General features: G+C 53.1%; 1 protein-coding gene across 3 annotated transcripts; it reads right to left on the bottom strand.

Moving 5' to 3' along the window:
• Window positions 1-1,518: 1,518 nt before the first annotated feature.
• Window positions 1,519-25,600, bottom strand: HPS1 (HPS1 biogenesis of lysosomal organelles complex 3 subunit 1). 3 transcript variants are annotated; one of them, XR_011649020.1, is made up of 19 exons: window positions 25,424-25,600; window positions 21,751-21,867; window positions 18,469-18,606; window positions 18,110-18,252; window positions 16,969-17,077; window positions 13,916-14,076; window positions 13,403-13,505; window positions 12,691-12,789; window positions 12,492-12,561; window positions 10,462-10,517; window positions 9,126-9,293; window positions 8,868-9,047; window positions 7,839-7,900; window positions 7,238-7,372; window positions 7,064-7,128; window positions 5,860-6,005; window positions 3,798-4,047; window positions 2,474-2,556; window positions 1,519-1,968 (listed from the first exon to the last, which is right to left on the bottom strand). XR_011649020.1 is itself a non-coding variant. In XM_058298641.1 (19 exons), exons 1-19 carry the CDS (start codon window positions 25,568-25,570, stop codon window positions 1,806-1,808), a joined length of 2,259 nt encoding a protein of 752 aa, XP_058154624.1. In that variant the 5' UTR covers window positions 25,571-25,600; the 3' UTR covers window positions 1,519-1,805. The 3 variants fall into 3 exon arrangements, 2 of the variants coding, with proteins under 2 accessions (XP_058154624.1, XP_058154623.1); XM_058298641.1 differs by having other exon boundaries at window positions 3,934-4,047; XM_058298640.1 differs by having other exon boundaries at window positions 3,934-4,047; window positions 5,860-6,012; window positions 7,068-7,128.
• Between the last annotated feature and the right edge of the window lie 470 nt (window positions 25,601-26,070).

The following is a 26,070-nucleotide window of genomic DNA, read 5'->3' as shown; positions in this document are numbered from 1 at the left end:
GGGACGGGAATTCTAAGAAGTAGAAGGGTAGACTCGCCTAGGCGCCAACTCCAGCCTTCTGCTCTGGAGGGCGGTGAGCCTGCCTAGTCCAGGTGGGCTGCCCTGGGCACCGGGAGCCGCTGGCCCCAGGCCTTGGGAGCACCAGGCCTTCAGCCGAGCTGCCCGAGGGCCCCATCTGTCTCGGGCCCACAGAGAAGCCCCCTCTTCTCTCCTAAATGCTGACAACAGCATCCGCTCCAAAGACCGCTGCAGAATCTTGCAAGAGCCCGGGAGCAAGTTCATTTGTTTGCAGTTCTCTGGTTCACCTTTGTCTTCTGAAGATCTGCACATTTCTCCTGTCTTTTGGCCCCTTTCCCATTTCCCAAGACTCCCCAAGGATTAAAGATCACATCTGTTAAGACCTTCAGCTACAGTACTTTCTTGCTTTTGGCCTGTCTCAAGCGAGGAGCCCTCTGTGCTCCGCCCTGAGGTTAGACCATTTCCCTTGCAGGAAAAAGGACCTTAGGCATTAAGAGCGTCTGTACCTCCACCAGCATTACAAGATACTGCGCTTAGAAAAGAACCTCAAAACCAGAAGACTAGGTGGGCAAGATGGGACCCCTCCACCGAGCACGGAAGTGGCTGACACCCCGTGTGGACCTCTCTGCTAACATCTGGTTGAGGATGCTCACCCCAGTTATTCATGTTGACAAATCAGGGGGACTGGTCAGCAGGTCCCATCATGCAGCTGTTAAAAATTAGGGGGAAAGATTAGGTAACAAAAGTGGGTGGCCAAACCAGTGGTGGGCTTAAAGAAGACTGATTTTTTCTTTGTGCTCTTCAGCATTTTTCACAACCACTATTTCTTTAATTCCCATCCATAAAACCGCGATGTTGAGGAGGAACCTGTTCCTTGAGGAGGAACCTGTTCCGCACTGCTGCCTTCTGAGGACTTTAGCTCAGGGTGGTTCCACCTGCTCAGCAATTCCATTCCCCCGAGGCTGTTCTCTAAAGGAACAGTAACTCAGCTTCGCATGAATTCCAGGTCACGATGTAAGATAGGGGAAGGCATAAAAGCATCCATTTATGTGGTCAAGGCTGTTTCCACCACGGGGAGACGCCCCCCCAACACTGAAGGCCTCTTGGAAACCCCTCCCCGTCCCCAGGGCTCACCTCCTGGTGGGCTCTGGTCCTAGCGTCTGTTCTGGGGAGGGAACTTACGGCTAGAAGAGAGGCACATGCCCGGGAAGCTTTTAAAGACCCGAGCGCCTGGGCTCCCCGGCAAAGCGAGGGGAGCCGCTTCTTTGGGGAGGGGCGAGGGCATCGGGGGCGAAGCTCAGCCCTAGAGTGGAACCCGCAGGACCGGAGGGAACCAAGAACTCAGCGAGGGCCTCCCTGCACTGACAATGGGGGACAGAACCCGCATTTACCAAGCGCCAACCACATGCCCTGTAACTCACAGCCATCCCGGGAGGGGGAGGCTCCCACTTTAAATGTGGGAACCAGGAGCGCTGCAGAGAGGAAACGACAGACTCGGAATCCAAGCCCAGCGAGGAGGCAGCTTTTACTTGGAGAGGGAAATCACTTCCTGCAGGGCAGCAGGGGGTGTGTGCAGACTCTCAGAGGACTTCCCCCTGCCTCCAAGGGATACACCTAGAGGCCCTGGTCTCACAGGGGCTTGCTCCTTTCCCCACAGGAGGGAGGTCTCGGTGGATTTCTTGTCCCTGCCTCAGGGTGGCCACTGTGGAGAGCAGGAGGCTCTTGCCACGAGGACTGTTTGTGAGCAGGGGGTTGGTGTGAGTGTGCACGGGCACAGCCCACCCACCCTACAGCAAGGGGATGTAGGAGACCTCCCACAGGCGCCGGGCCAGCTCCGCCGCCTGCTGCACCACCAGCTCCGTGGGGACAACCGACAGGTGGAGGGCCAGCAGCTCGTAGCACCTGATGGCCTCGGCCGGGTGCCTCTTGCTGTAGTAGCGCAGGAGCTTCCTGGGAGGAGGAGACAGGGAAGACAGGGCTCAGGACAAGGCGACCACTGCCCTCAGCAAGAAGGGGCCTCCCCCGGCACCACGCGGAAACTGCAACGCCCATTCCCACGCTCATCTCGTTGGGTGCTGACACCTGCACCCCAGGAGCCTTCTCCCGCCCTTCAATGACCCCTCCTGGCCCCAACCCACTGTCCATCCCTCTGGGCTTTCCGTCCTCACACTGGGTCTGCTAAAGGCAGCAGCGTCTTGGCAAAAGGATGCCAAGAGCCAGCGTCCCTGTTCTTCTGGGGTCCCAGCACAGGCATCTCTAAATGCCGCCAAGAGGCAGACGGGCAGAAGCTCAACCTGCGCTCCCGGGCAAGGCTGTGAGAGAGTCTATGGTGGGTTGCTAGCTTCTTGGGATGGGGCATTCCTGATGGGAGGAGCTGCTCTGAGTGGGAGCTGGCACTTAACACCCAGCCTTTGGGACAGCCATTGTCCCCAGCAGTCTTTGGCATCAGCGTCACCTGTAATAGTCTCCACCCAGCACACTGACGGGAGCCGAGTCATCGGAAAGAACGGGCACCTCAGCCATTGGAAGTTTGTAGCCCTGCAGAAGAGGAAGAGGGGCTGGAGACCAGGAGGCACTGGTGTGGTGGATGGAAGTGGGCTGGACCTAGCCACGGGGTTCCCGGCGGCTCAGCCTGCCAGGGGGGCCTGGTGCTCGGGAAGACGGGGGGAACTTTTACCTTGTTTTCTCAGCTGTAAAGTAGGAATACCAATAGGGACCTTATGAAACAGGAGCTAAGCAGATAAAGTTTTGAACACAGTGCCTGGCAAGGGGAAGTCCTCAGGCAGCCAGGGCCCCCGGGGAGCCTGCACCGTCAGGCTGCGTGGACGCGTCCTGCGGGGCTTCTGGAAGATGTGGCCAGCATCAAGCAGGTCTGCCCACCCCACATTCTATCGTCCCAAGGGGCCAGCCAAGCACTGCTCCCTGGAGGTGAAGCATAAAGGTCAGAGGAACCTTCTGGCATTTGTCATAAACACACCCCAGGTGCTTCTGAGAAGCTGGTATGACGTTCTGAGTGGGGCCTGCAGGTGGGAGAGCTGTGCCCGAGCTCTGGCTTCACCACGTGTGAGCTCTGTAGCCCTAGCCATGGTGTCTGGCCTCCCCCACAGCAGCGTCTCCACATGTGAAATGGGGACACCACCTGCCCCAAGCATGGTGTGGGGCTGTCGTGAGGCTCAAATGAGAGAACAGCAGGGAAAGACGCCGACAACCACGTGGCGCTGTGGAAAGGGTGGGCAGCCACCCTCTGGGTGGGCAGGAGAGCAGGAAGGTGTGTTGCCTCCAGCAGAGAGGTGGCATGAGTGGGGTGGGGGGATGGGAACATGGGACCAGGGAGTGAGGGGCAGAAGGTGTGAATGGGCCTCAGCAAGCTGGAATAACAACCGAGAAGAAAACACACGAGAAACAGAAAGCAAGGAGAGGGGGAGCAAGGGCAAGGACACAGATGGCCATGCCTCTACCTGCGCTTACACTGTGGGAACAGTGGGGTCTGGAGGAAGAAGGGCCAGGGGACAAGAGGCCTGTCCGTCCTGTGGCTCCGTGGCAGGCGGGCTAAGAGCTCTGAAGCTGGGACGATCCACCTACTGTGGGCGACGCTATGTACACAGAGCTGGCCTCGTGGAAGCTCAACTGATGGCGCGTGCGACTTGAAGAGCCGCTCGCGGCGTGAGTGCGTGTGTGCCTGTCTATCTGGCTGCTGCCTTGTTGGGTGGCTGGGTGGAGGGAACCCCAGGCAAAGTGGAAAGCCTGGCGGGAGAAGGGGCCCCTGCAGCTGGGCTTACCTGTCACGCTGCCTGGGAGAAGAGATGAAGGGAGGGACAGACTGAGCACAGAGCCGGAGAAAGGAAGCTGAGAGTCCCGTGAGCACAGAAGGAAAGCACCTCAGGCTGCCACGCCCAGGGACCTGGTCGCACCCACCATGTCCGCCTCGAACCACAGGAAGTAGGAGCAGTAGAAGTCCCCCTCCCGGAACAGCAGCGTGGTGTAGCCCTTCTGGAGGTACCTGCGCGCCAGCCGGATCAGAGACCAGACCTGGGGGGAGGAGGGCACACTCACCGCCTCGGCTGCGCCTGCCCCCGGGGCCCCTCTCCCCGCCCCAGCACGCCTCCCACTCCCTGTGACTGCCCCAAGGAAGACAGGCACCTGGTCCAGGGCTCCGCGCAGGCCGGGCACCGCCGCCGGCCTCCGAGCACCTGGGGCACTGCCTCGCTCCGAGGAGGGGCTCAGAACCGAGCCTCACCTGGATGAGGGCCGGCGGGCGATGGGACCACCTCTCCACGGTTGGTGTGAGGACAGAACGTGTGCAAAGACACTTTGTATGACCGTAACACACTACACACGAGCACTTCATTAACGCGGTTAAGGTGGCAGATCAGGAGTGACCCCTGGAAGCCTCTCCCGTCCAAACTTGGGCACACAGTGCCCCAGGGAGAAGGTGCCTTAGAGCCCCACCGCCACCTTCTCCCTCCTGATGAGGGGACTGCTGCTCGCCCCAAGAAGCTGAGTGGAAGGATGCACGATCCACTCCAAACCCGACCACAGTGAAGCATCTAATTAAATCTGGAAACAAAAACGTGGGTTTGCTATCCTTTTCAGGAAAGCAATTTGACAACCTGCATCAATAACGTTAAAATACCCTCACCCCCCTCCCCATCTGATTTAGTAATTCCATTTCTGGGAATCCATATTGAGGAAACAATCAGAGATGAGGACAAAGATGGATGCACAAAGGAGCATGCTGCAGAATTATTAATCAGAATGAAAGCCTGGAAGCTGTCTAAATGCCCAGCATTGGGGCAATGGTTAAGTAGATTGTTACGTTCACGTGAGGGACTATTACAAGCTGTTAAAAATGATGTTTATAAAGAATTAATGACATGAGGAAATGCATCTGATACGATGTGAAATGAAAATGCGGTAAACGCAATTGCACACAGAATGATCTCAACTAAAAAAAAACTGTGCACAGGAAAACAATGGGAAAAAAATGTACCAATATGGTAACACCAACCACCAAGGGCAGGAAGGCGGGACAGCGGCGGCTCAGGAGGTGCTCGGCGCAGTATGCGGGACATACTGCGCTCCATACTTTATAGGCATCGTCTCGTGCAGTCTCACAGTAATTCTATATGACTATCCCCTTTTACAGGCGAGGAAGCTGCAACCGAGACCAAGCAATGCTCATGGCCACAGAGCTGGTGAGGGCTGGCCTTCTACCATGTGTCTTATTTTAACCATTATGACACATTACAAACTTTATTTGACAAAAAAGGAAAAAAGGTGCAGTTTTTTTTCAGAAAGTGGGAGAGGCAGCAACCTCCCCCAAGACCAAAAATACTAATTTGCCATGAAGAGTCAGTTAAATGAGGAGAACATAAAAGAACCCCCTAAGAAGACTTCCTTAGCAGAAAACACCTAGTTTTAAATTCTGCTACCCAAATGGATGTCTTCGTATATTTCTTTTTTCCGCTTTAGTTAATTCAATATTTACTGAGCATTTCTTTACACCAAGCACTGTGTTAGGCAGGCACTGGCCATCTCCTTCCTGGGATTGCTGCTCAGACAGCACTGCTAGTCTCAGGCACGGTACAAAAAGCACCCAGAGGGACAAAAAGCACCCAGGAGGGTATGAGCCAACACCCATGAGGCCGCTTGGCCCAGGGTGCTGTGCCCCTCGCATCAGGTTAACAGTCGGATTTCGAGCACACAGGTGGACAGTGCAGTGCGGGATGGCATGGGGGTGTGGCCTCAGCCACACTGGAGCCCCAAAGGCGAGGGGCTGGCTGTTCGGGAGCACATCGCAGCTGACGGGCAGTGAAGCCCGCCTGGCCGGGCAGAGGTTACCTTGGCTTTGACGAAGGCAGCCAGGGGCCCCTTGCCCAGCTCCGATGAAGTCTTTTCACTGACGCTCAGGGAAGGAGCCACCATCTGCCCGGTTGTGCGGTCCACGTAGATGAAGTGCACCAAGCCTGGGAAATCTTCTAGGTAGGTGGAGGTCTGAGTTAAGGTGTCCATAAAGTGGGGAAGGCACTGTCCTTGTCTTGGACTTCCAGCTCAGGAGGGCCAGATCTGCCCCCAGCCCCCTCCTCCCTCCCCATGGGTTTCCATTTCACCCATCCGCCCAGGGTCCCTGCTTCCCCACATCTCTACCTCCGACCTTCCCAGCCTTGAGACATTCTAAGACTCAAGTACAACAGACCTGTGACACTTGCACGTTTAACACAGGCGGTTCTGAACCCTGCAGGAACATGTCATCCTTGTATTTTATCACTGCATAAGGGACAGGTTTAAACTGCACACAGCGAGGCTGGTGTGAGAGCTGCTCAGCTGAGCGAGCCTAGCTGACTGCCCACCCTCCACACCTCATCAGGGTTTCGGTCATCTCTGCCCTCCACTGAGAGGGGTGGAAAGGGGTCCATTTGAGTGGGGGAACAGGCACCCATGAAAGGGTCCTGCGGATGGCTAAGAGGCCCTCTGGCAAGCCTTTCATCTGCCTCCTGAAGATAGACATCTCAGCAGACTTGAGGCCTGACCCTTCAGAGATTTTAATAGAGGAAAAGCTGTTTTATATTAAAAGGTCCATGGAAAACTAGCATTCAGTAAAACTAGCATTCCATAATAAAAGGGTCAGGTAAGCCTTAAATACACACACACATAAACACATAAAGAGGAAGCAGCGTAGACCCCACAGGACTTCAGAGCCCTGGCATCATGGTGCATCCTGCTGCCCTAAGGGGCGGTACACAGCCCTGTCCAACTCAGACCGCAAAGCAGCCACCCCACCTCCCAGGAGATCAATTCCCGATGTGCCGGCTGGGAACCACTGACGGAAAGGGCCTTCAAGGCTCGTTGAACTAGCTTGGGGCAAACAACACGGATTTCTCAAATTTCAGCCTTGGAGGGCTCCTAAACATTAGGCTCCTGGGATACTCTCTCCCATTACTTTTCTTTAGAGGAAAGACACTGAGGCGGTGACACCTGTCCTCCCTCGGCCCAAACACGCCCAAACACGAGGGGCAGTTCCGGGCTGGCTCGGGCTCAGGATATGACACCATGGTGACGTTCCTCCTACTCTTCACCAACAGGAAGTCCTTCCAGTCCGTCAGCTTCTCTCTGCGGGGGGGCCGGGAGGCGCAGGCTCCGTGAGGCGCCGGCTCCGTGAGGCGCCCCGAGAGGAGACTCGTGCACTGCTGGAGGCTCCCCGGGGGCCTCCCCGACTTACTGGAGGACGGCCTGGGCCTGCGCCTGCAGGTGCTGCGGCAGGTGTGGGCCTCCCCTGCCCGGGGCCGTGGTCAGGAAGCTCAGCCGGTAGAGGGCACAAAGCTGCCGCTTCACCTTCCCACACGCCTGGAGGAGCCTGGCCACAGGGAGATGAGAGTCACAGCAGGGAGGGCCGGGGAGCCCCGAGCACCCGGGGGGCCACTCCCCGTGGCTGTGCCCATGGCAGACACAGCTGACCAAGCACAACACTGCGCATCTTGAGCCAGGACGCAGCATACCAAGTTTTCCTAACATGGTGCCCCATGCATGTGGGATAAAGTCTTGGCAGGTGGAATTCTGTTCAACCCCTTCATTGTACAAGTAAGTGGGGGGAAGTGACTTGCTCAAGGTCATACCGTGTCAGTGCTAAAGCTGGGCTGGAACCGGCTCTATCGGGTGCTGCTCCCTGGCAGGCTGAACTCTGCGTCCCTAGGGCCCCTCTTTGCTTATGAGCTCCTTCCGGAGCATTCTCTCCCTCTTGGTCTGGGGGAAACGTGGTGCCTCTGGGAAATAGTCCCTCTGTCCAAGCAACTCTCCCCTTGTCCCCAGAGCCCATCACTTACTCCCAGGACGACCCTGCTTCACTTCTGGAGAAGGCCTTGGTCTTAAACTCCAGCCAGGTACTCTGAGGAGGACAGGTGACAGGTCAGCTGGCGATGCCCTGCCGAGAGCCCGGGGGGACCCCTTCCCACATCGGGGCTCTGAGGGCACCGGGCTCAGCACCATCTGCCTCCTCACAGCTGGGCTGGCTTCTCCGCCGCCCACTGCACCCTCAGCGGCCTTTTCTGTGAGCCAAGTGCTGGGCGAGGCGCTGGCGCTCACTTCTACATGTGGCCAAGGGCCTCGACAGAGGGCGAGTACAGGGCAGGGGAGGCAGAGGGGTGGCCTCCCAGAAGGGGACCCTGAGCGGGACCTCCGTAAAGGAGGAGAACTCTGCATGCTAACCCGATGCTGGGGTACCCCACGTACTGAGGGGACTCCTCAGACAGAGCCGGGGCCTGCGGGTTCAGTCACTCATTCTGCCTCCTCAACTCTTCTGGCCACTGTAGACCAACTTGTGCCCCAGCCACTAGGAACCCTCAGTTCCTTGAAAAGACGAAAGTCCCACCTGATGCCTAAAGGGGCCTCCTTTCTGAAGGCAGGTCCAGGCTCCCGCTGCCCACTGCTGACGGCCTTTCCGCGGCTCTGGTCTTGCCTCCCCACCTGGCTCCCAGTTCCCAGGTGTAAGGGGTTGCCTGTGCCTTGCAATTCCTAGTTCCCCACCACATCGAGGTGTGCTGGCGTGGGCCAGTGGAGGACACCCCATGAGGGCCCTTGGCCCAAGGCCCAAAGACTGATTCAGATTCTGACCCCACCGCTCAACAGCCCCATCATCTTGGCCAAGTCACCATCTATCTAAGCTCCAGTTCCCGCGTCTATAAAATGGATATTAGAATTCACATTCTGTCAAACGTATGGGAACAAGCTCTTCCAACTTTAAGTTGGAAGTTTCTGTTGTCTCATAAAGGGAAGGGGCCCACGGAGCAGCAGGGACAGGAACCCAGCCCCTCTGGACTGAACGGGCCCTGCTCTCCCCGGGGCCTGGGTCTCACCTGAATCTCCTGTCCCCCTCGATTCTTGACAAACTTGTCCATCCTCTGGCGCAGGTCTCCCAGGGCGGGGTGTGACCGCAGGGCACTCCCGGTCTCCTGCCCTTCCTTCAGCTTCTTTTCCAGGATGGAAAACCCGTCCAGCAGCTTGTACAGGGCCACAGCCAGGGGGGTGCTGGGGCTCTAAGGATGAAAGCAGGGGGCATGCCGAGGGAAGGGCCGGGCACTGAGCACGGCCGGGCAGGGCCAGGGCTCCCGCACCTTGGTCAGCAGCACCATGCTGATGCCCGGCCACAGGGGCAGGCAGTACATGGTGTGGGGCACGATGGGGCAGCAGCTCTCTTTCACGTGGGCTTCCAGGAAGATTCTTCTGGGACAGGAAGCTGCCAGGGAGTGAGAAGCCAGCGTGTGGAGGGTGTCTTCAGCTATCTACAGGGGAAGGAAGCGCTGTTAGAGAGGGGCAGGTGGGGAGTAGGAGACGCCGGGCTGCCAAAAGTGGACCTGCCCATGGTTGCCCATTCACTGTTCTCTTTGTGAACCTTCAAGGGATAAACCTTTAACCCTGAGAACAACTAGTTCTTAAATCCCTGTACTCAGCTGCAATGGCCCTAGCAGCTCCGGTTCTGCCACCTGTTTGTCCGCCCTTTGCCATCTCAGTCAGGAATGGATGCCAAACCGGGGTGGTGGGAAAGGGGTATGGGATCTGACAGTGGGAGGAAAGAAGGCACCAAAAAGGCAGGGAAAACAGACAGGACTGGGGTGGGAAACCCGGTGGAGGTATTTAAGGTTAAACAACAGCCTGTCATGCCAATGACCCTGACATCTTGACAGTCATTCAAATTGTCCAGGTCAGGACATGGAGGCATAAAGTGACTAAATGAGCAAGACTCTGAGTAGGAAAGTCCTTAGTGGGAAAAATTAGAAAATTAGGGAAATTTTTAAAGATGGCACACAATTTCTATATAAGGATGTCATTTCAGTGCTATGTATAGCACAAACCTGGAAACAACATACTAGTCCACTCTGAGGATTTGCTAAATAAATAGTAACATATGCATGTGATAGACTCCCGCACGGTTATTAAAAACCACTGTTGAAGAATGCTTAGTAAACAGGAAAATGCTTAAAGAAAAAATAATAATAAGGTACACTATGACCCAAATTTGGCAAAGTATGTGCATATATTATATATATTTACATATGGAGAGACACACATATGTACCATAGGAAAAAAGACTAGAGAAAAACACTTAAAAAGGTTCATCTGGGGTGGAATTAAGATTGATTTTTATTCTTGTTTCCATAGTTTACTTTTTGTATTTTTCTACAATGAAAATATTTACTTTCTCATATAAAAGTATTGAATATTAAGTTGGACTTTCTTTCCTGCTCAAGAATAGTGAGGAGGGTGGGTGCTCATCAGGACTGGAGGCCAGGGTCTGGGGGAGGGGGAGGGGTAAGCCGCCCCCAGCCCGGCCCCAGGGAACACGGGGGCGTGGGGTGGGATAGGGTGGTCACCCTGGAGGCAAAGCCCTTGGGGCCCCCAGCGCTCACAGCAGCATCTTGGAGGAGCCCCCTTCCCCCAGGAGAAACTCACCTGGATCTGGGAAGCATCAGTGGGTGGGGTGCCCCCCTCCAGCCAGACGGTGCTGCCTGTTGGCCCCAGGAAATAAGAATAACGTAAATAATGTGACAACGTAATGGAAGGGGGCGGGGGGGGGGGGGCGCACCAAGGGCTGTGCTGGGCGAGCGGTCCCCAGCACCAGGCACTTCAGCGTGGGCTGCAGCAGTGCCCCCTCCTCATCCCAGTCACAGCTGGCAAGTGCAGGTGACCTCTGCAGTACTCTCCAGGACCAAAGTAGCCTGTGTCTGGGAAGAGAAGCTCCCCCAGAGCCAGCTGCCCGGAAGTAAGCTCCCGAGGCTGCAACCTCCAAAGGGAAAGGGAGGGGAGGGGCTGACACTTTTCTCAGCACTCTGGCCTTTACTCCCCTCCTTTCTCCCCATCCTCTCTACTCCCTCAGGTCCCTCCCTGGCTCTGACAGTGCCTTGTCCCCAGGAGGCAGCATGTGCAGTCTGCATTTCCCCATTCTTTCCTTCATTCACTCAGCAAACTTTTACTAAGCACCAGCTACGTGCAAGCCACTGAGCTCGATTTCCTCCGTAGCATAGCTCACAAAAACAAATGAACCCACTACATACTTGAAATATGTTTGTACTAATACTGTTCTCTTTTATTTCATTGCAAATAGCCATCATTTATAACCATGTTTCTCTGGGGAAATGTGTTCCTCAGTGTCAAACACCTGATTTACAAATGGACGGACGTAATTCAAGCCACTTGTACGTTGTGAGTTTGGCACGTTGTGGAATGAATGGCATTATGTACAGCTCTGAGGCAGGAAAAAACCAGCCGCTGAGAGAGGGGCCGGAGGAAGACGTGATGGTGCAGGAAGACAGTGGTGAGGAGAAGAGAAAGGAGGTCAGAGGACACTTGAAAGCAGTGCATCTCACTGTGCTTGTGGCTCAAGGTGTAGTTTAGAGAGGCAGAGGAAAGCTAGGGACCCTCAGCCCAGAAAAATGTCCAAGCGTGAGAGCTGGCACCCGGGCTCAGGGGCCCCAGATTCTCCGGAGCCCATCCAAGGACCCCGAGTTAAGAACAGCTAGCCCAATAGCTGTCCACCTGGGCTGCACAGGATGATCACTGGGGACCCTCTAAACAGCCTCAGGCCCAGGCAACTCTCTAGAAGGTTAAGTCGGCATCTTGGGGCACAAGCCCAGCTTCGGTAGTTTCTAAACCTCCCCGGGTGATGCCAACGCACAGCTCTCACCTGGACCTGAGCAGAGCAGAGTGCCCACCCTGACGCTGTGCAGGGCTCGCCTGGGGACCTTTTTAAAGCAGTCACACTGGGCACTGGGCCCCAGGCCCAGCAACAAGGATTTGATTTTAATGCACAACCAGGGCTGAGAACCACTGGTTTAAGGAAAACACACAGTTTCAAAACAGTCACCGAGAGCTTCTCCTCCTAAAACCCCGGTCATCTTTCTTTTATCAGACAAAAGAACCGTAGTGCCATCCTTTCTTCTACGAAGCTCAGAGCTAAGTGAAATGATGCTCACTCATTGTGACAACAGTCTGGATTTTGGTTTACCCACTTCCCCAAGCAAGGCTGTCTATTTTTTTATTAGTAACGTTATACATATCATTTCCTCAGTGTTTAACTTAAGTACTTTGTGAAAACGGTAAAGATATATACTATAGACACTGGATACGAATATTCTAAAACAATATACTTGAAATCAAATAATTATTCCCTTCTTAATTGTTACTTGATTAATTACCAAGAAAAAATAGAGTCGAAGCAGACAATACACGTATGACTGATGAATATTTAAGTGTAATCAACCTGTCCTGAAAAGCCTGAGAATCGGCTGAGGGTCTTAGTCCTTGACTCAAGCCTGGGCCGGCAGGGAAGAGGGCGGGGGGCTGCAGACGGCATCCTGTGCTCTGGGGAGGGAACACTTCTAGGAGACTGAGTGTCCGTGGGACCTTGCACGGTGTGGGGGTCCACTGAACCCCAGGACAGTGTTGCCAGGGCCACAGACCAGCACCTGCCCCCTGCCTCTCACCTGAGCTCTGCTCGTCAGGGGAAGGGGCTGGCGTGAAGTACTCCTCCGGGAAGGAGCAGCTGTCGGTCTCCTGGGAGGGAGAGGTTGGCTCAGGCTGCCAGCTCCACTCCGGACCCAGCTGTCCCGTGGGAGGGGAAGCCTGGGCACTGAGGGGGTAGATCTCCCCTCTCCTCCCACCCTGTGCCCGGCGCCCACCTACCGTCTCCACAGAACTGCCCCTGGCCGGGCATGCTGAGGAAGAGCTCCGGGCCTGCTGCACGGGAATGTTGGGGCTGCTCCAGAGCCGCCGTGGGGAGGGCTGCGATGGGCAGCGGGGAGGCTGGTCAGAGCTCGCCAGCTCTGGCCTCCTGCCCGTCCTCTACCCCCTGCCCTTCACAGAAGGCCCTCGGAGAGCAGAGGGCCAGGCCGGGCCCCTCGCCCCCGCCACCTGCGCCCCACGCAGCCCCATGTGCGTGGCCCTCAGCTTTCCGGGGAGTGTTTCAATTCCATGTGGTTAATTCTTTTTCCAAAACCACTGAAATTTCAGAAACTCCAGCACACTGGTAGCCAAACCACCACCACCGCATGACGATGGTGCTGGTGCTGGCGACACAGCTGCGGCTACTGCGTGCTGAGTGCTCACCACGGCCCAGGCCCTGCCGGGGTCTACAGGAACTGGGGCTCAGAGGGGACAACACTTGTCCAGCTGACACAGCTAGTTCAGTGGCGAAGCCGAGTTTCAAACCAGAACGCCAGAAGTCTGCGCTTTAACCCGCTACGGCACGTGCGTTCCAGAACTGCCCTTACGTGAGAGTGGCGGGAAGAACGCCGTGCCTGGCCACAGGCCTCGAAGGCGGCCGCCCCCCTCTCCAGGCCGCCTTTCTGAGCCACCTCCCTCAAGGCCCCCCACGGCCCAGAGAGCTGCCCGAGACCTGGGTGTCAACGTCGTCCACGGCGCTCTGGCTGGGATAGAGGTCCTGAGCCAGCAGGACGAGGGCGAGCAGCTCGGCTGGGCGCAGGGAGCTCGCGCTGTGGCTGCAGAGACAGAACGTGCAGTGAGTCAGCCGTGTCTGCGCCCTCGGCTGTGCCGGGGGTGGGGAGCTGCGGGCAGGTAGTCTAAGGAAGTCGAGAGCATGCTCCCTGTCTCCAAGGCGCTTACAGATGTGTCAACTGACCATCCTTTCTGGAGGAAGGCAAATTAATCCATCAGTTTTAAAAACAAAACTTATTTGTGTTTTTTAAAAAAAGTTACCAATGGGCTACAACCAGGGCCTAGTAACAGTATATAAGGAAGTTCCCCTAAATTAAGACCCTCAGACAATGAGCGTCCCAGGAAGAAAGGCTTCAGTGAAGGGAGAGAGCCAGGAGGGGTGGGGAGGCGGTGCCTTCCAAGAACAGGGAACAAGGAAGGGCAAGCGGGCGAGGCAGTGGGCTCCCGGGCTCACCTGGAGTAGAAGGCCAGCAGCTTGGAGTGCACGAGCAGGAAGGCGTGCAGGGCCTCCTCGCCGCCTCTCTCGGCGCTGGAGTTGACAGCCTGGATGACGTGCCGCTCCAGGGCCTCAATGCACAGCTCACAGAGCTGGGGGTGGATCAGCCGCTCCACGGCCTGGCCACGGGCATGTGGGGAGAAGCCACGTCACTGACCGCTCCCCTGACTCCGGGCCCAGGGCTAGCAAGTGCGTTCACTCAATCCACTGACATGCCAGGCTCTGGGGACTAGGGGCACTAAGACTGGCAAGGCCCTCACCTTCCTGGAGCCTACAGTTTGTTTGCCAGACTCTAGTGGATGAAGCAGACAACATATGAGGCAGCAGACAAAATAAGTGCTAACTGTAACACGTGCTCAGTAGGAAATACACAGTACTGAACCAGAAAAAAACAGAGGAAGCAGATGTGGCTCACTTGTAAAGGCCTCCACCTACCATATGGGAGGACCTGGGTTTAACCCCTGGGGCCTCTGGGTGAAACGAAGAGAAAGCATGCTTGCGTGGTGAGCCAGCGCCCACATGGTGAGCTGAGTGCCCACGTGGTGAGCCAAGTGCTCATGCGGTGAGCTGAGTGCCTGCAGGAGTGCATACATGGTGAGTCGAGTGCCCACGTGGTGAGCTAGTACCTGCGTGAGTGCCCATGCGGTGAGGTGAGTGCCCACGTGAGTGTCAGCGTGGCCAACCAGTACCTGCGCAGTAAGTTGAGTGCCGTGTTCTGAGCCGAGTGCCCACGCAGCAAGCCAAGTGCCTGCATGGTGAGCTGAGTGCCCACGTGGCGAGCCAGTGCCCACGCAAGTGAGTCACACAGCAAGATGATGACGCAACAGAAGAGATGAAGGGGAGAGTCAAGGTGAAGTGTATCAAAGACCAGGAACTGAGGTGGCACAATTGACAGGGAACCTCTCTCCACATCAGAGGTCCCCAGGATCAAACCCCTGTGAATCTTAGAAGAGAAAGAGGAGAAGAGGAGACAAAAAGAGAAACAGATACAGAAGATCACACAGTGAATGGACACAGACAGCAAAAGAGCAGGGTCGGGGAGAGGGATGGGAAGAAAAAAAAAAGAGGACATGACCTTTAAAGTGACACTTAAAGAATGAGAAAGTCTGCCAGAGAAAAGAGGAAGGAACGAACACTGTAAGCCAAGGAAACAGCATATGCAAAGGCCCTGAGGTAGGGAGAAAGATGAGTTAAAATGGGGTGGCTTTGTCCAATTGAAATATAAGGCAAGCCCTTTGCATAATTTAAAAATTTTACTAGAAACAGGTGATCTTAATTTTAATATTTTATCTTACCCAATAAATTCAATACTATTATTTCTAAATACAGCATAAAAACATTTTTGAGATATGATAATAAGAAATCTTAGATTAGTTTTTGGAAGTAAATCATCAAAATCAGATGGGTATCTTACACTTACAGCACTACGGACTAGCCATATTTCAAGTGCTACATGTAATATGGCTCCCGATCAGACAGAGTTAAAGTTAGAATATTCCTGAAACTGAAAGAAGTCCCATGTGGCCAGTGACAGTGAGGAAGAGAAAGGCATGAGATGAAGCCGGAGTGAGACCCGCAGGGGCGGATTATACAGGGCTTGGGGGGCCTGGGAAGGAATTTGCATTTTATCTAAACTGCAGGAAGTCACCTTCCTTGATGTCTGGGAAAGAGGTGACCACTCCCTCCTTTGTGCCACCATGGATTCTGAAGAGAAATCTAAAGTGGCACCCAGGATGCTATATTGTATTTTTTAACATTTAAAAAAATAGTATATATCCATGACTGATTTTCCCACTAGTTGATAAACAACTCAAAGGCAAGAATTGGGTCTTTATTCATCTTTGTATTCCCAGGGCTTGGCACACCTCCTGGCACATAGTAGGTACTACATGTTTACTGGAAGAGTGAATTATTGGGGGGTGTGAGAATGAATTCCTGATTTATTTCCCAGTTCACGAATTTTTTCTCTAGCTATCTAATCTCCTGTTTAACCCATTCCTTGAATTTTTCATTTTAACAATTAGGCTTTTCATTTCTAAAAAATTTATATGAATTCTTCCAATCTGCCTGGTCATTTTTGAATCTCCTTAGTTGTTCATTTTTGGGATTCTCCTTTTGATGTCTTTTTATATTTCATATAGCTATTTGATATTCTGTATCTAGTAATTCCAAAACATCAAATGCCTTGATATCTAAATCTACTGGTGATTGATTTTGCTGATTCTCATTCGTGGTGGCTTATTTACTTGTGCATATGACCTTCTTTGAATTGTGAGCTCCGATTTGTTCTTAATCTGGCTGCTACAGCAGTGCTTTTCAAAGTATGGTCCCCAGATCAGCATGATCAGCATGACCTAGGAACTTTTAGAAACACAAATTCTAGAGCCCCCTCCTCCAGACCTAATAAATGAGAAATTCTGAGGGGGAGGCCCAGCAATCCAGATGATTCTGCAGCACGCTGGAGCGAGAGAACCACTGCTCTGGGGAGAATTTGCGCTTGCCTACGCAGGGAGCCAGGGAGAGTGCCAACCCAGGGCTCGTAGTCGTCGAGGGTCTGGGCTCACCATGGAGTCTCAGGTTCAGCTCCCCTTCTTGGCAGTGGCTTAAGGCTGTTTTCTGGCTGGAGTGCTGGCATCAGCATTTCTACTCTGGGCAACCTCTTCTCTACTGCTGCTTATTTTTCACTTTTTCCACTCTGGTTTCAGCTCAAAGTAATTTTTTATTTGGGGAAGGAAGCAGGGTTGAGGCGGCTATCTTCAGTAAACTTGTAATTTACTGCAAGCCCCAAAAATGTACTTTAAGTGCATTTTATCTAGGATCTAAGCTGTTTTATCACATAAGAGCCCAGCAGATCACCCAGCCCACCATGTGGCCAGAAAGAGCAACTCCATAAATGCATGAATTTCAGAATCTGCTTGTGCCTCACTCATTAAAGGCCAAAATACGGTCTTGGGCTGGATGCCCCTCTGCCTTGACTCTGCTGTGGCCTGAGGGCTCCCGCTCCCAGTCACCTCCACGGCGAAACACTGCTCCTGCTCCCGCAGGTGGCCGTAAGTCCACAGCAGGCTCTGGAAGTGCTCCCACACCTGGCTGCGCTGCTCCAGGTCTGGGGGCCGCAGCCTGCGGGCAGAAGTGGGAGAGCAGGAGAGGCTATGAGAAAGCTGGTCAGCCCAGCCCCAGGCAAAGTGACCACAGACCCCAATCACCATCAGGGCTGAGGCAGCTGGTGCGAAGTGACCAACTAACTGGGACGGCCCCACGTCAAAGAGGGAGGAGCCTGAGCAAATCGCCTCATTCCTCAGTCTCTCTCCCGCACAGATACAGGCTGCAAAGTCAAGTAGAGAGATCCAGGAAAGCGCGTGAGTTGTCTACACCTCTCGCTTCTCTTGCAGGCCACTGAAAACAGGACATCCTGGTCCATTTATCAGGGCTCCACACTGGGTGCACTCAAATGTTGATAAGACCTGTGCTGGCAAATGCATTTGTATAAAAGATGCCCAACACCTGCGGCATTTGCCACTGAAACTATGACCTGCCTGGGCTAAAATGCTGAAATGATGTTCGCTCATTTGAAAAATGCCTTAATGTGTGCACTTGCTCACATCTCTACAAAACAAAAGACCCAGCCTTTCAAACTACAACTTCCCAATCCACTTTTGAGACCCAGAGGTGATCCCACCATGAACTATTTCCTCCTGCATCTGCATTTCTACCAGGCTCTTTTGAGGGGGGCCTTCCCACTTGAGGGTGTGCTTTGAGCCACCATTTTCTAGCTCAGTTCTTTATCATGGGCCCAGAGATGGGTTTTGGGGAACTGAGTCCCCCGAAAATGTGTGCAAGATTGTTTGTGTGTGCACGGGCATGCACTCTGCTGGGGAGAGAATCGAACGTCTGTGACAACAGACAACTGATGTTGGGTGAATGGAAAGAGTACTGGACTTGGTTTCCTGAGCTTTGAAGTCGAGGCTGGGTGCTGCCAACCACCATCTGGATGGCCCTGGGCAAGTTATTTAACTTCTCTGCCCTCGGTTTCCTCATCTGTATAACGAGAGAGTTGGACCAGATGAGTTTTGCTTCTCTGACCCAGAGACCCAGCCAGGGGCAGGGTGTGGAGTGGCAGCTGCACAGAGGGGCCCGGCTGTGAGGACTCACTCCTTTCGGATGAGTTGGCCATCCACGGTGACCAGCCCAAAGTGCACCTCGATCAGGTACTTGAGCACACACAGCTTCCGCCGCAGGTCCCCCTCGTTCTCCGTGTGGTCTCCGTTGATGGCAATGAACAGGCATTCTCCGAACTGTAGACACAGCGGGCAATGTTAGCCGGCTCCAGGGGGCCTCCTTCCCCTGTCCTGCCCCCTGGGGACCAGTTAGGGGAGGCTGGGGTCACAGGATTTTAGAGGATGCAGTTTCTGCCTTCCAAAGGAGTCTAAAGTTGAAGATAAGGGAGAGGCATGTGGACTCCCCGTGGCACTGAGAAAGGAGGAGCACAGGCCCCAGGGCTACCCACTCACCAGGTGAAGGACATATAAGCAATTGTTGTTTTCTGTTGAGAAGCAGGTGTATGTGTCTGAAAGCTTCTCCAGCATCGTCACAGAGGAGATGATGACTGGGGCAAGGAGGGTGCTGAGCCTGTCCTCCAGCGCAGGGGGCTGCAAGAGGGGAATGAAAGAATACTGCTTAGTGTGCCAGGTGCTGGGGACAAAGGAATGGACAAGGCCCAGGCCTTGCCAGCAAGGAGCACCATAGTTTTAGATTTCAGACCAGCTCGGTGGGTTTCACTGTCCTGACTGGGGTAGGGGGTTAGGGGGTGGGAGGGGGAGAGACTGCTCCCAACACTTTTGGGTGCTGGCTAGGGAGGGTCAGTCAGCTAAATGGGCTGCTGCTGCTTTGAAATTAAGAAACTGGGCCACATTTCCATAGTGAAAGTATGGGACATTTAACTGATAACTGGCCAACTCTAAGGAAGTTGCAATATGTATCAAGAACCAAAAAATGTCCAAGTCCTTTGCTGTGGTATGTCCTTTCCTTAATTTATCTTAAGGAAAATGATCAGCAGTGGGTACAGATTCATGCACAAAGATGCTCACTACAGCATAAGAAATAACAGCAAACAACTGGAAAAACTGTAAATGTCCAGTATCAGGGAAACAGTTAAATAAATAAATAACGGTACATCTAAATGATGGAAGAGTGTACAGCATCTTAAAATATTAGTGTTTACAATGACATGGAAAATCCCATGATACAATGTTTAGTTAAAAAATGGCTGTGAATGTTCCATATTTAAAAATCCATTAATAAAAAATAAGGAATAGAAAAATATTAAGAAAGTCAACACTGTCTGTTATTGCTTCTGGACAGAGGAATTATGAGGGATTTTTCCCTTACTTTTTAGTACTTTTCTGTACTTTCCCTTTTCTCCAAAATGAGTATGCATTTGCTTTTATAAGATCTTCCCCCATCTGTTCTCTCTGCCCTCCCCCAAGAGGAAAAACACAAAGGAAAACAAAGAAGCAAAAAAGAACTGGACAGATTTGTTAAAAAGCTGTGCATAAAAATGGGATCGAGCTGGTGGAACTGTTACAACTCAAATTCTCAATACTGGACTGAAAAGAGAGGAGCAAACTAGATGACCTTCCCCCAGGCTGACTGCGAGAGCCTTGAATGAAATATGGAGAAAGCTGAGTCCTAACTTTGAGCTGGTGCAATCTTCAAGGAGCTGAGTAAGACCTTGCCTTGAAAAGAAAAATAGGCAACTGGCCAGGAGTAATTTGCAGCATTTAAAATATGAGTGGGACCGAGCACTTGGGAGCATATTTTCTTCCCAACACCCTCGACATCCAGAACCAGGTCTGGCTGTGTCTGGCTGTCGACGAGCCCTTAATGGTGGTTCCATCATTCCAGCCCCAGCTCAGCCGCCTCCTTTCCTACCACTCTCAGGTCGCCCTGCCCCAGTCATTCCCTGTCCCTGTTTAATTTGGAGGACATTTATCACTCCCTGAACTCTAGCTATTTATCTGCCATCTGGCTCACTGCATGCTTCCCCTCTTTTGACTCCAATTTCTACCACGCTTACTACTTTACACCCAGATGCTGGCACAGAGTTAAGTCTTGAATTAATATTTACTGAATGAACATCCTTCAGTATAGACAAGAACAGAGGTTTGTTGGTTATTTGGTGAATTATTCACATACTACAACTTTCTTGAAATGTTAGGAACAAATATATTAATAGAAAAATCACTTCGAAATCTTCGAGTTGCAACTTGTTTAAAGAAGGAGTAGGGAAACAGACTTGGCCCAGTGGTTAGGGCGTCCACCTACCATGTGGGAGGTCCACAGTTCAAACCCCAGGCCTCCTTGACCCGTGTGGAGCTGGCCCATGCACAGTGCTGATGTGTGCAAGGAGTGTCCTGCCATGCAGGTATAACCCCCGCATAGGGGAGCCCCACGCGCAAGGAGCGCGCCCCGTAAGGAGAGCCGCCCATCGCGAAAGAAACTGCAGCCTGCCTAAGAATGGTGCTGCCCACACGGAAAGCTGACACAACAAGATGATGCAACAAAAAGAAACACAGATTCCTGTGCCGCTGACGACAACAGAAGCGGACAAAGACAACACAGCAAATAGACATAGAGAACAGACAACTGGGGTGGGGCGGGGGGTGAGGGAAGGGGAGAGAAATAAATAAATAAATCTAAAAAAAAAAAAAGTCTAGCTTTTTCTGCAGGCTTTGTAAGAACTGTTTTGGGGTGGGGAAGGAGATGAAAATATTTGGTGCAGGTCTAGTGTAAAAGGGCATTCTCATTATATTACTCGGTGGAATTATAAACTGGTAAAATGTTTTATGAACGGCCTTTGACTTGATATTTTGTTTTTTAGGAGTTTAAGGAAATGATCAGCTATGGAGATAAAAATCAGGCATAAATGTTCCCTATAGCAATAGTTATAGCAAACTGGAAGCAATATATATGTTCAGTGTTAGGGAAATGGTTAAATGATGGTATATTAATTTGTAAACTAGAATATCACGCTGCCAATAATTATGCTTTGAGAATGTTTAACATTATGGAAGAGGACTTTTGATATAATGGTTAAGTGAAAAAAACCCAGGAAATCAAACTCTAAAAGTGGTTGGATCCTAACTATGTATCTATCTGAAACAGTAGTTTTAGAACTGAAATATTTTCAAATCTTTAATTTAAAAATTTTATGTATTCAGTTAAAAATAAAAGAGCCTAATAGATACACCTGTTGGTTTTTTAAAATCAAGGTAAATAAAATCCTTGGAAAGTCTGATTTCTGATACCTTGTTTTTCTCCAAAAGACTATGACAACAGTATCCGTGTCACTGCTGCTGAATTAGCCTGCTAAAGCGGAGTGGATTAAGACCATTAGAGCAGGAAGGACACTCAGAGGCAACCAGTTTACTTATGCTGCTGCAGAAATCCAAGAACTCTCTCTACTGCATTGCCAATAAGTTTTTTTTTTTGGAAAATTCAATATTAATCTGGAAAAATTTCAAAATCAATTATTCCTTTAATATAAGAGTGGAAATTATATACAATGGAAAATGGCAACTATTTCTGAGTTATGAACATCTACATGTAAAAAAACAAAAACAGCGTTGACCCATGCCCAGGAGTGGAGGCACGTGGCCAGGGTGCGAGGGGCCCTGGACCACGCCCGCTGTGTCAACTGCCCAGGCTGGGACCCCTGCCCCCTCGCACTCCGGTAGTTCTGTGCCATTCTCTCCCACCCATCGCTCCTGGGACTGCCTCGGTACTGTACTCACCTCTTCCGCCTCATTCTCTGACTGCTCAAACTTCAGCTGGAGGCTGTCCTCAAACTCCTCATCTGTCCAGTAGAAGAGGACCTCCGCGCCCCCTGTGGCCACCAAGACACACTTCATCTGAGGGAGAGCAAGGCCAAGGTCACCACTCGTGGCCACGCATGTGGCTGAGTAATGGAGAGGCTCATAATCCCAGCAAACGTTCACTGAGCCTAAACCGCACACCAAGCGCTGGGCCGAGGGCCCTTCTGTGCTCTGGCGTCCCCTCAGAGCCACTCGGGAGGTGGGGCTCTCCAGGTACCCTGGTTTTACAGAACAGGACGTGGGGGTAGCCCGAAGTGGCAGAACTGGGATCTGAGCATAGGCCTGTGTGATGCTGAGTCCAGCTCTTCCCTCTGTGTGGCCCTGAGCCTCTCACGACACGTCAGACCTGCCAGGGGACCTACTGAAACCAAACACTAGGAAAAGGACCCAGTTCTCGGTCTGGAGGCAGAGGCAACAGCACCAGGGCACCGTCCCTGTGCAGGCAAGGTGTGCCTGGCAGGGAGGTGGGGACAAAGTGCCAGCCCCCACCCCCACCCCCCACCTCTGGGCAGGCAGGGATGTGTTACCTTCCAAGAAAACCCATCTCCACGAGAGGAGCCCCAAAGATCAGGAGGAATGTATTTCAGCATTCAGACATTTTCCCCGCAAGATCCTTCTGCTCTTGGTGGAAACAAGGCTGCCGAGGAGGGCCCACCCTGGTTCTGCTCATACCTGCTCAGCTGCTGCTGCTTCAGCCACAGCCACCCGTGCCTTCAGTCCTGCCCAATCCCCCTCCCCACAGCGCACACTCTCTGGGTCTCATTGTCTAATGCTCAATTGTACAAAATATGATTCCTGATCATTCACCAACTGGTATATCCTTAATTTGGAGTTTCCCACACTGTGCTCTGGCCCTGGGTGGAGCAGGATCTCAACCCTCTGGACCCCTAGGACAGCCCGGTCAAGTTTGGAGAGGCCAGAGCTCCCAGATGGGCTGCTTGCAGCTGAAAGCAGCCTTGGGCAGAGGCTAGCAAGCCTCTCATGTGCCACACAAATATGATCCGGTTGTACGTGTGCTGAGACGTGACAGTGTTGGAAAGCTCTGCTCCAACTCTTCCACGCGTGCATGTCCAGCACCCTCAGTAGGATCATAAGCATCTTGAGGTTGTGAACTGAGTCATACTCTTTAGCAGCCCTGTGAGTTTGGCCCAAATCTCCAGTTGACTTATCAAATGTAACTCAGAGCACCTGACCTCAAGGTGTTTCTAGGTGAATGTGGGGAGACATAATGGCACAGTGACGTGAACAATAGGATGCAGCCTACCCCCGGTGACTGCTAAACACCAAGGCAGAACAGACTGTGCAAGCAGCAGGGGTATGAAAATGAGGTGATGGATGAGGGCATGAGGACCTGGAAGAGGCAGCTCTGGGCCAACTGGGACTTAGAAAGGACTCCCAGGTGGGCATGACATAGTTGGGGGTTTGTGGGGTCAGCCTCACCAGAAGGGAAGATTTGGCCCAGGAACTGTAGTTGTAGCTCACAACCTGTAGGCTGGTGAGCAGAAGAGTGGCATGACGGTGGGAGCTGGGCGAAGTTAGAGTTATGGAGGCTCATCATGGGATGATGAGAGCCCACTTCTCAGTGGAGGCCAGGAAAATGGAGAGGAAGCACTGATTTAAGAATATAGCTTAGGGCTCAAAAAGCCTGAAAACCACTTGGATACAGGGCATGAAAGAGAGAAGAGGCAAAGGTGACATCAGGAAGCAGAGCTGGGGAAGAATGCTTGGGGAGGAGAGGGCTCTGTGGAGCCAGGACACTCTTTCCACTGCCCACCTCGCTCTGTCTGCCTCCCATAGCCTCTGCATGGGTGCCACCTGCCTCCCTGGCTGTCCCAGGTTGGGCAGGATTATCTACTTTGGCAAGGAGCACAGTGAAGCTTCCAATCAGCCAGAGGTTCAGAAAGGGCTGCTGTCAACAGACTTGGCGACCAGCTCACAGAAGAGCTGCATAGCATACTTGGTCCTGCGAACACTTAGAAGGGAGAGGCCATGAGGGCAAGCAGAGGGTCTCATTCTGACTCATGCCCATTCCTGGACAGAGGACAAGCTGGTGAAGGACTGAGTGGTTGAAAGTCTCTCAGTCCCTTTGGCGGTCTGCTCAGATCATACTTCCCATGGCCAGTAAGTGACAGAGTGCACAGCTCCCCTCCCCCAATCGATGGCTTTCCCTCTGGTTCTTACAAAGAACACAAACATGGCCAGCCCAGGCCCCCGCACATAGCAGGTGCCCACAAACACTAATTCTCTGCTTGCTCTGATTCCTTCCGAGCACTCTCATTTCACTGTGGGTCACTCAGAGACAGGGTGTGTGTGGTCTAGCTCAGCGAACCTGCCCGCAGCCCAGGGAACATGCAGAGTGACTGATGGAGACAGCAGAGCACATCCTACGCAGATGGGAGCAGCAGTTCCAGGGAGGAGAGGGGGTATCCTGGGATGATGCAATGAAATGACGGTAAATTCTAACAGAAAAGGCACCACAGACCTGGTTCTAGTTTCTGCTTTGCCAAGTCATTAAAACCTCCCAGTCTTGAGAAGTCAGGGGACTAACTGGGAAGACCATCCTTAGCAAACAAAACTTGCTTTCTTATAGAGATGTGAGGGCTCATTGTTTTTACTTCCCAGCTTCCCTCCTTCAAATAACAGGACAGGCTAAACTGGTCCCAGGATCATTCATATTTTGAAAATAAAAGGCAGCAGCAACACAAAGCTTTAGCTTAATTAGAAAGCCAAAATATTGTAAGCATATAAGAGGCAAGTGACTCGACAAGGGCTGCCACCTATTGAGGGGTTCAGAATCTTTTATAACATTACTCTAAGACTTGCTACCAACATCCGATTGACTGGCCTTGATGTCATACTTCCAGAAAAATGGGGAATAGTTTTCTGTGAAGACTTGGGTTCTATTTTTCAAAAGGCTTTTGGAGAAAGAACCTCTCCTATTTCTTTTTGTGAGTTCCCTGGTCTCCTCTCAAACTTGCTCTAAAGAATGAACTCGGGACTTACGGGCAAAGACCGGCCGGGGTAACCGCCCAGGGCCCATTTTCGGCATCTGGACCTCGGGTCCTCGCTTCCTTGCCCTGCACACTGCCCTTCCAGGGCCACTGCCCCTCTTGCCTGCAGCTTCGCTTTGGGGCCCACGCCCTCAGAGCCTGTCTTGCTAATGTGAGTAGCGGCAAGGGGCGAGTAAGCAGTTTCCCGCCGCAGAGTTCCTTGGCCAAGGGCAGCCCTCCCGTGTGCCCAGCACAGCAGTCTTTGGAGCAGTTCCACCCCGACGTCCCCTAAAACCTCACGGCGACCCTGGGAGGAAGGTCCGGCTCACGGCACCCTCCCCACTTTGCAAATGGAGAAACTGTGACCCAGAGATGAAGCGACTGGCCTCGGGCTCCCCGGCCAGGAAGCGAAGGGCCGGCTCAAGCCGCTTACCCCGCTGCCCGGGTCGCTCAGGCGGGGATGGCCCCAGCTCCCGGGAACCCCCTACGGTTCCTCCCCCACTTCTGGGCGGGCTCTACAGGGGCCCGGGGAGGGGGAGCCCCGCCGCCCACGCAGGGGGGCGGCCGAGCGGGTGCTCCGACGGTCCAAAGGACCCACGTACCGGATCGCGGCCCAAACGCTGCCCAGCCGGCCTGGAACCCGCGGCCGCGCTTCCGCATAGGTCACGTGACCGCGCCACGTGACCGCCTTGCAGAGCCCTGCAGCCGCCGTCGGGTTCCGCAGGTTCGAACTCCGCGCGTGCCTGCATTACCCCTCCACGCCGCGCGGGGCGCTTCTGCTCAGGGTCCTGGCCCGGCGACCTCTGAAACCTGCGCTCTTGAGGCCACCTTCCTCCTGTTATCAAGGAGGGCGCCGCCGTCAAAGAACTGGCATTCTCCCCCGCAACCTTCAGAAGCATCTGCTTCCGGCCTGGCTCTGTGCTTCCCTCGTGGGATTCCCCACCGAGGCTTTAGGAATGTCGTTTTACAATTTTATTCTCATTTTACAGAAGAGGAAACTGAGACCCAGAGAGAAGAAATAACTTGCTGAATGGCCCAGATAAGAACCCAGGTGTCCTGGCTCCCAGGCCCTGGCTGTAGAATGAGTTGCAGAACGGTTTATGGTTATGGGGCGAGAGCTGCCCTTCTCTGACGGTCCCTGGCCTCCTGTTGAGGAAGCACAGCCTGCAGGAGGTTGTCCCCAGAGTGCCATCACTGGCATTTCTTCATTGTGACCCCCAATCCATTTTGGGGGTGGGTGGTAAGTTAG

Source organism: Dasypus novemcinctus, chromosome 6 (genome assembly GCF_030445035.2).
Source record: "Dasypus novemcinctus isolate mDasNov1 chromosome 6, mDasNov1.1.hap2, whole genome shotgun sequence".
In the NCBI taxonomy this organism is placed as follows: domain Eukaryota; kingdom Metazoa; phylum Chordata; class Mammalia; order Cingulata; family Dasypodidae; genus Dasypus; species Dasypus novemcinctus.
The sequence above is the reverse complement of the archived record's forward strand: the minus strand, read 5'-3'. Positions and strand labels throughout refer to the sequence as shown.

Excerpts from the sequence above, each read along its gene's own strand:
- HPS1 (XM_058298640.1), bottom strand. The coding sequence starts at position 25,570 with ATGCAGGCACGCGCGGAGTTCGAACCTGCGGAACCCGACGGCGGCTGC. Across the intron at positions 12,562-12,690 it reads GGGGCAGTTCTGTGGAGACG|GAGACCGACAGCTGCTCCTT; the intron begins GTAGGTGGGCGC and ends TCTCCCTCCCAG. Across the intron at positions 1,969-2,473 it reads CTGGGTGGAGACTATTACAG|GAAGCTCCTGCGCTACTACA; the intron begins GTGACGCTGATG and ends TCCTCCTCCCAG.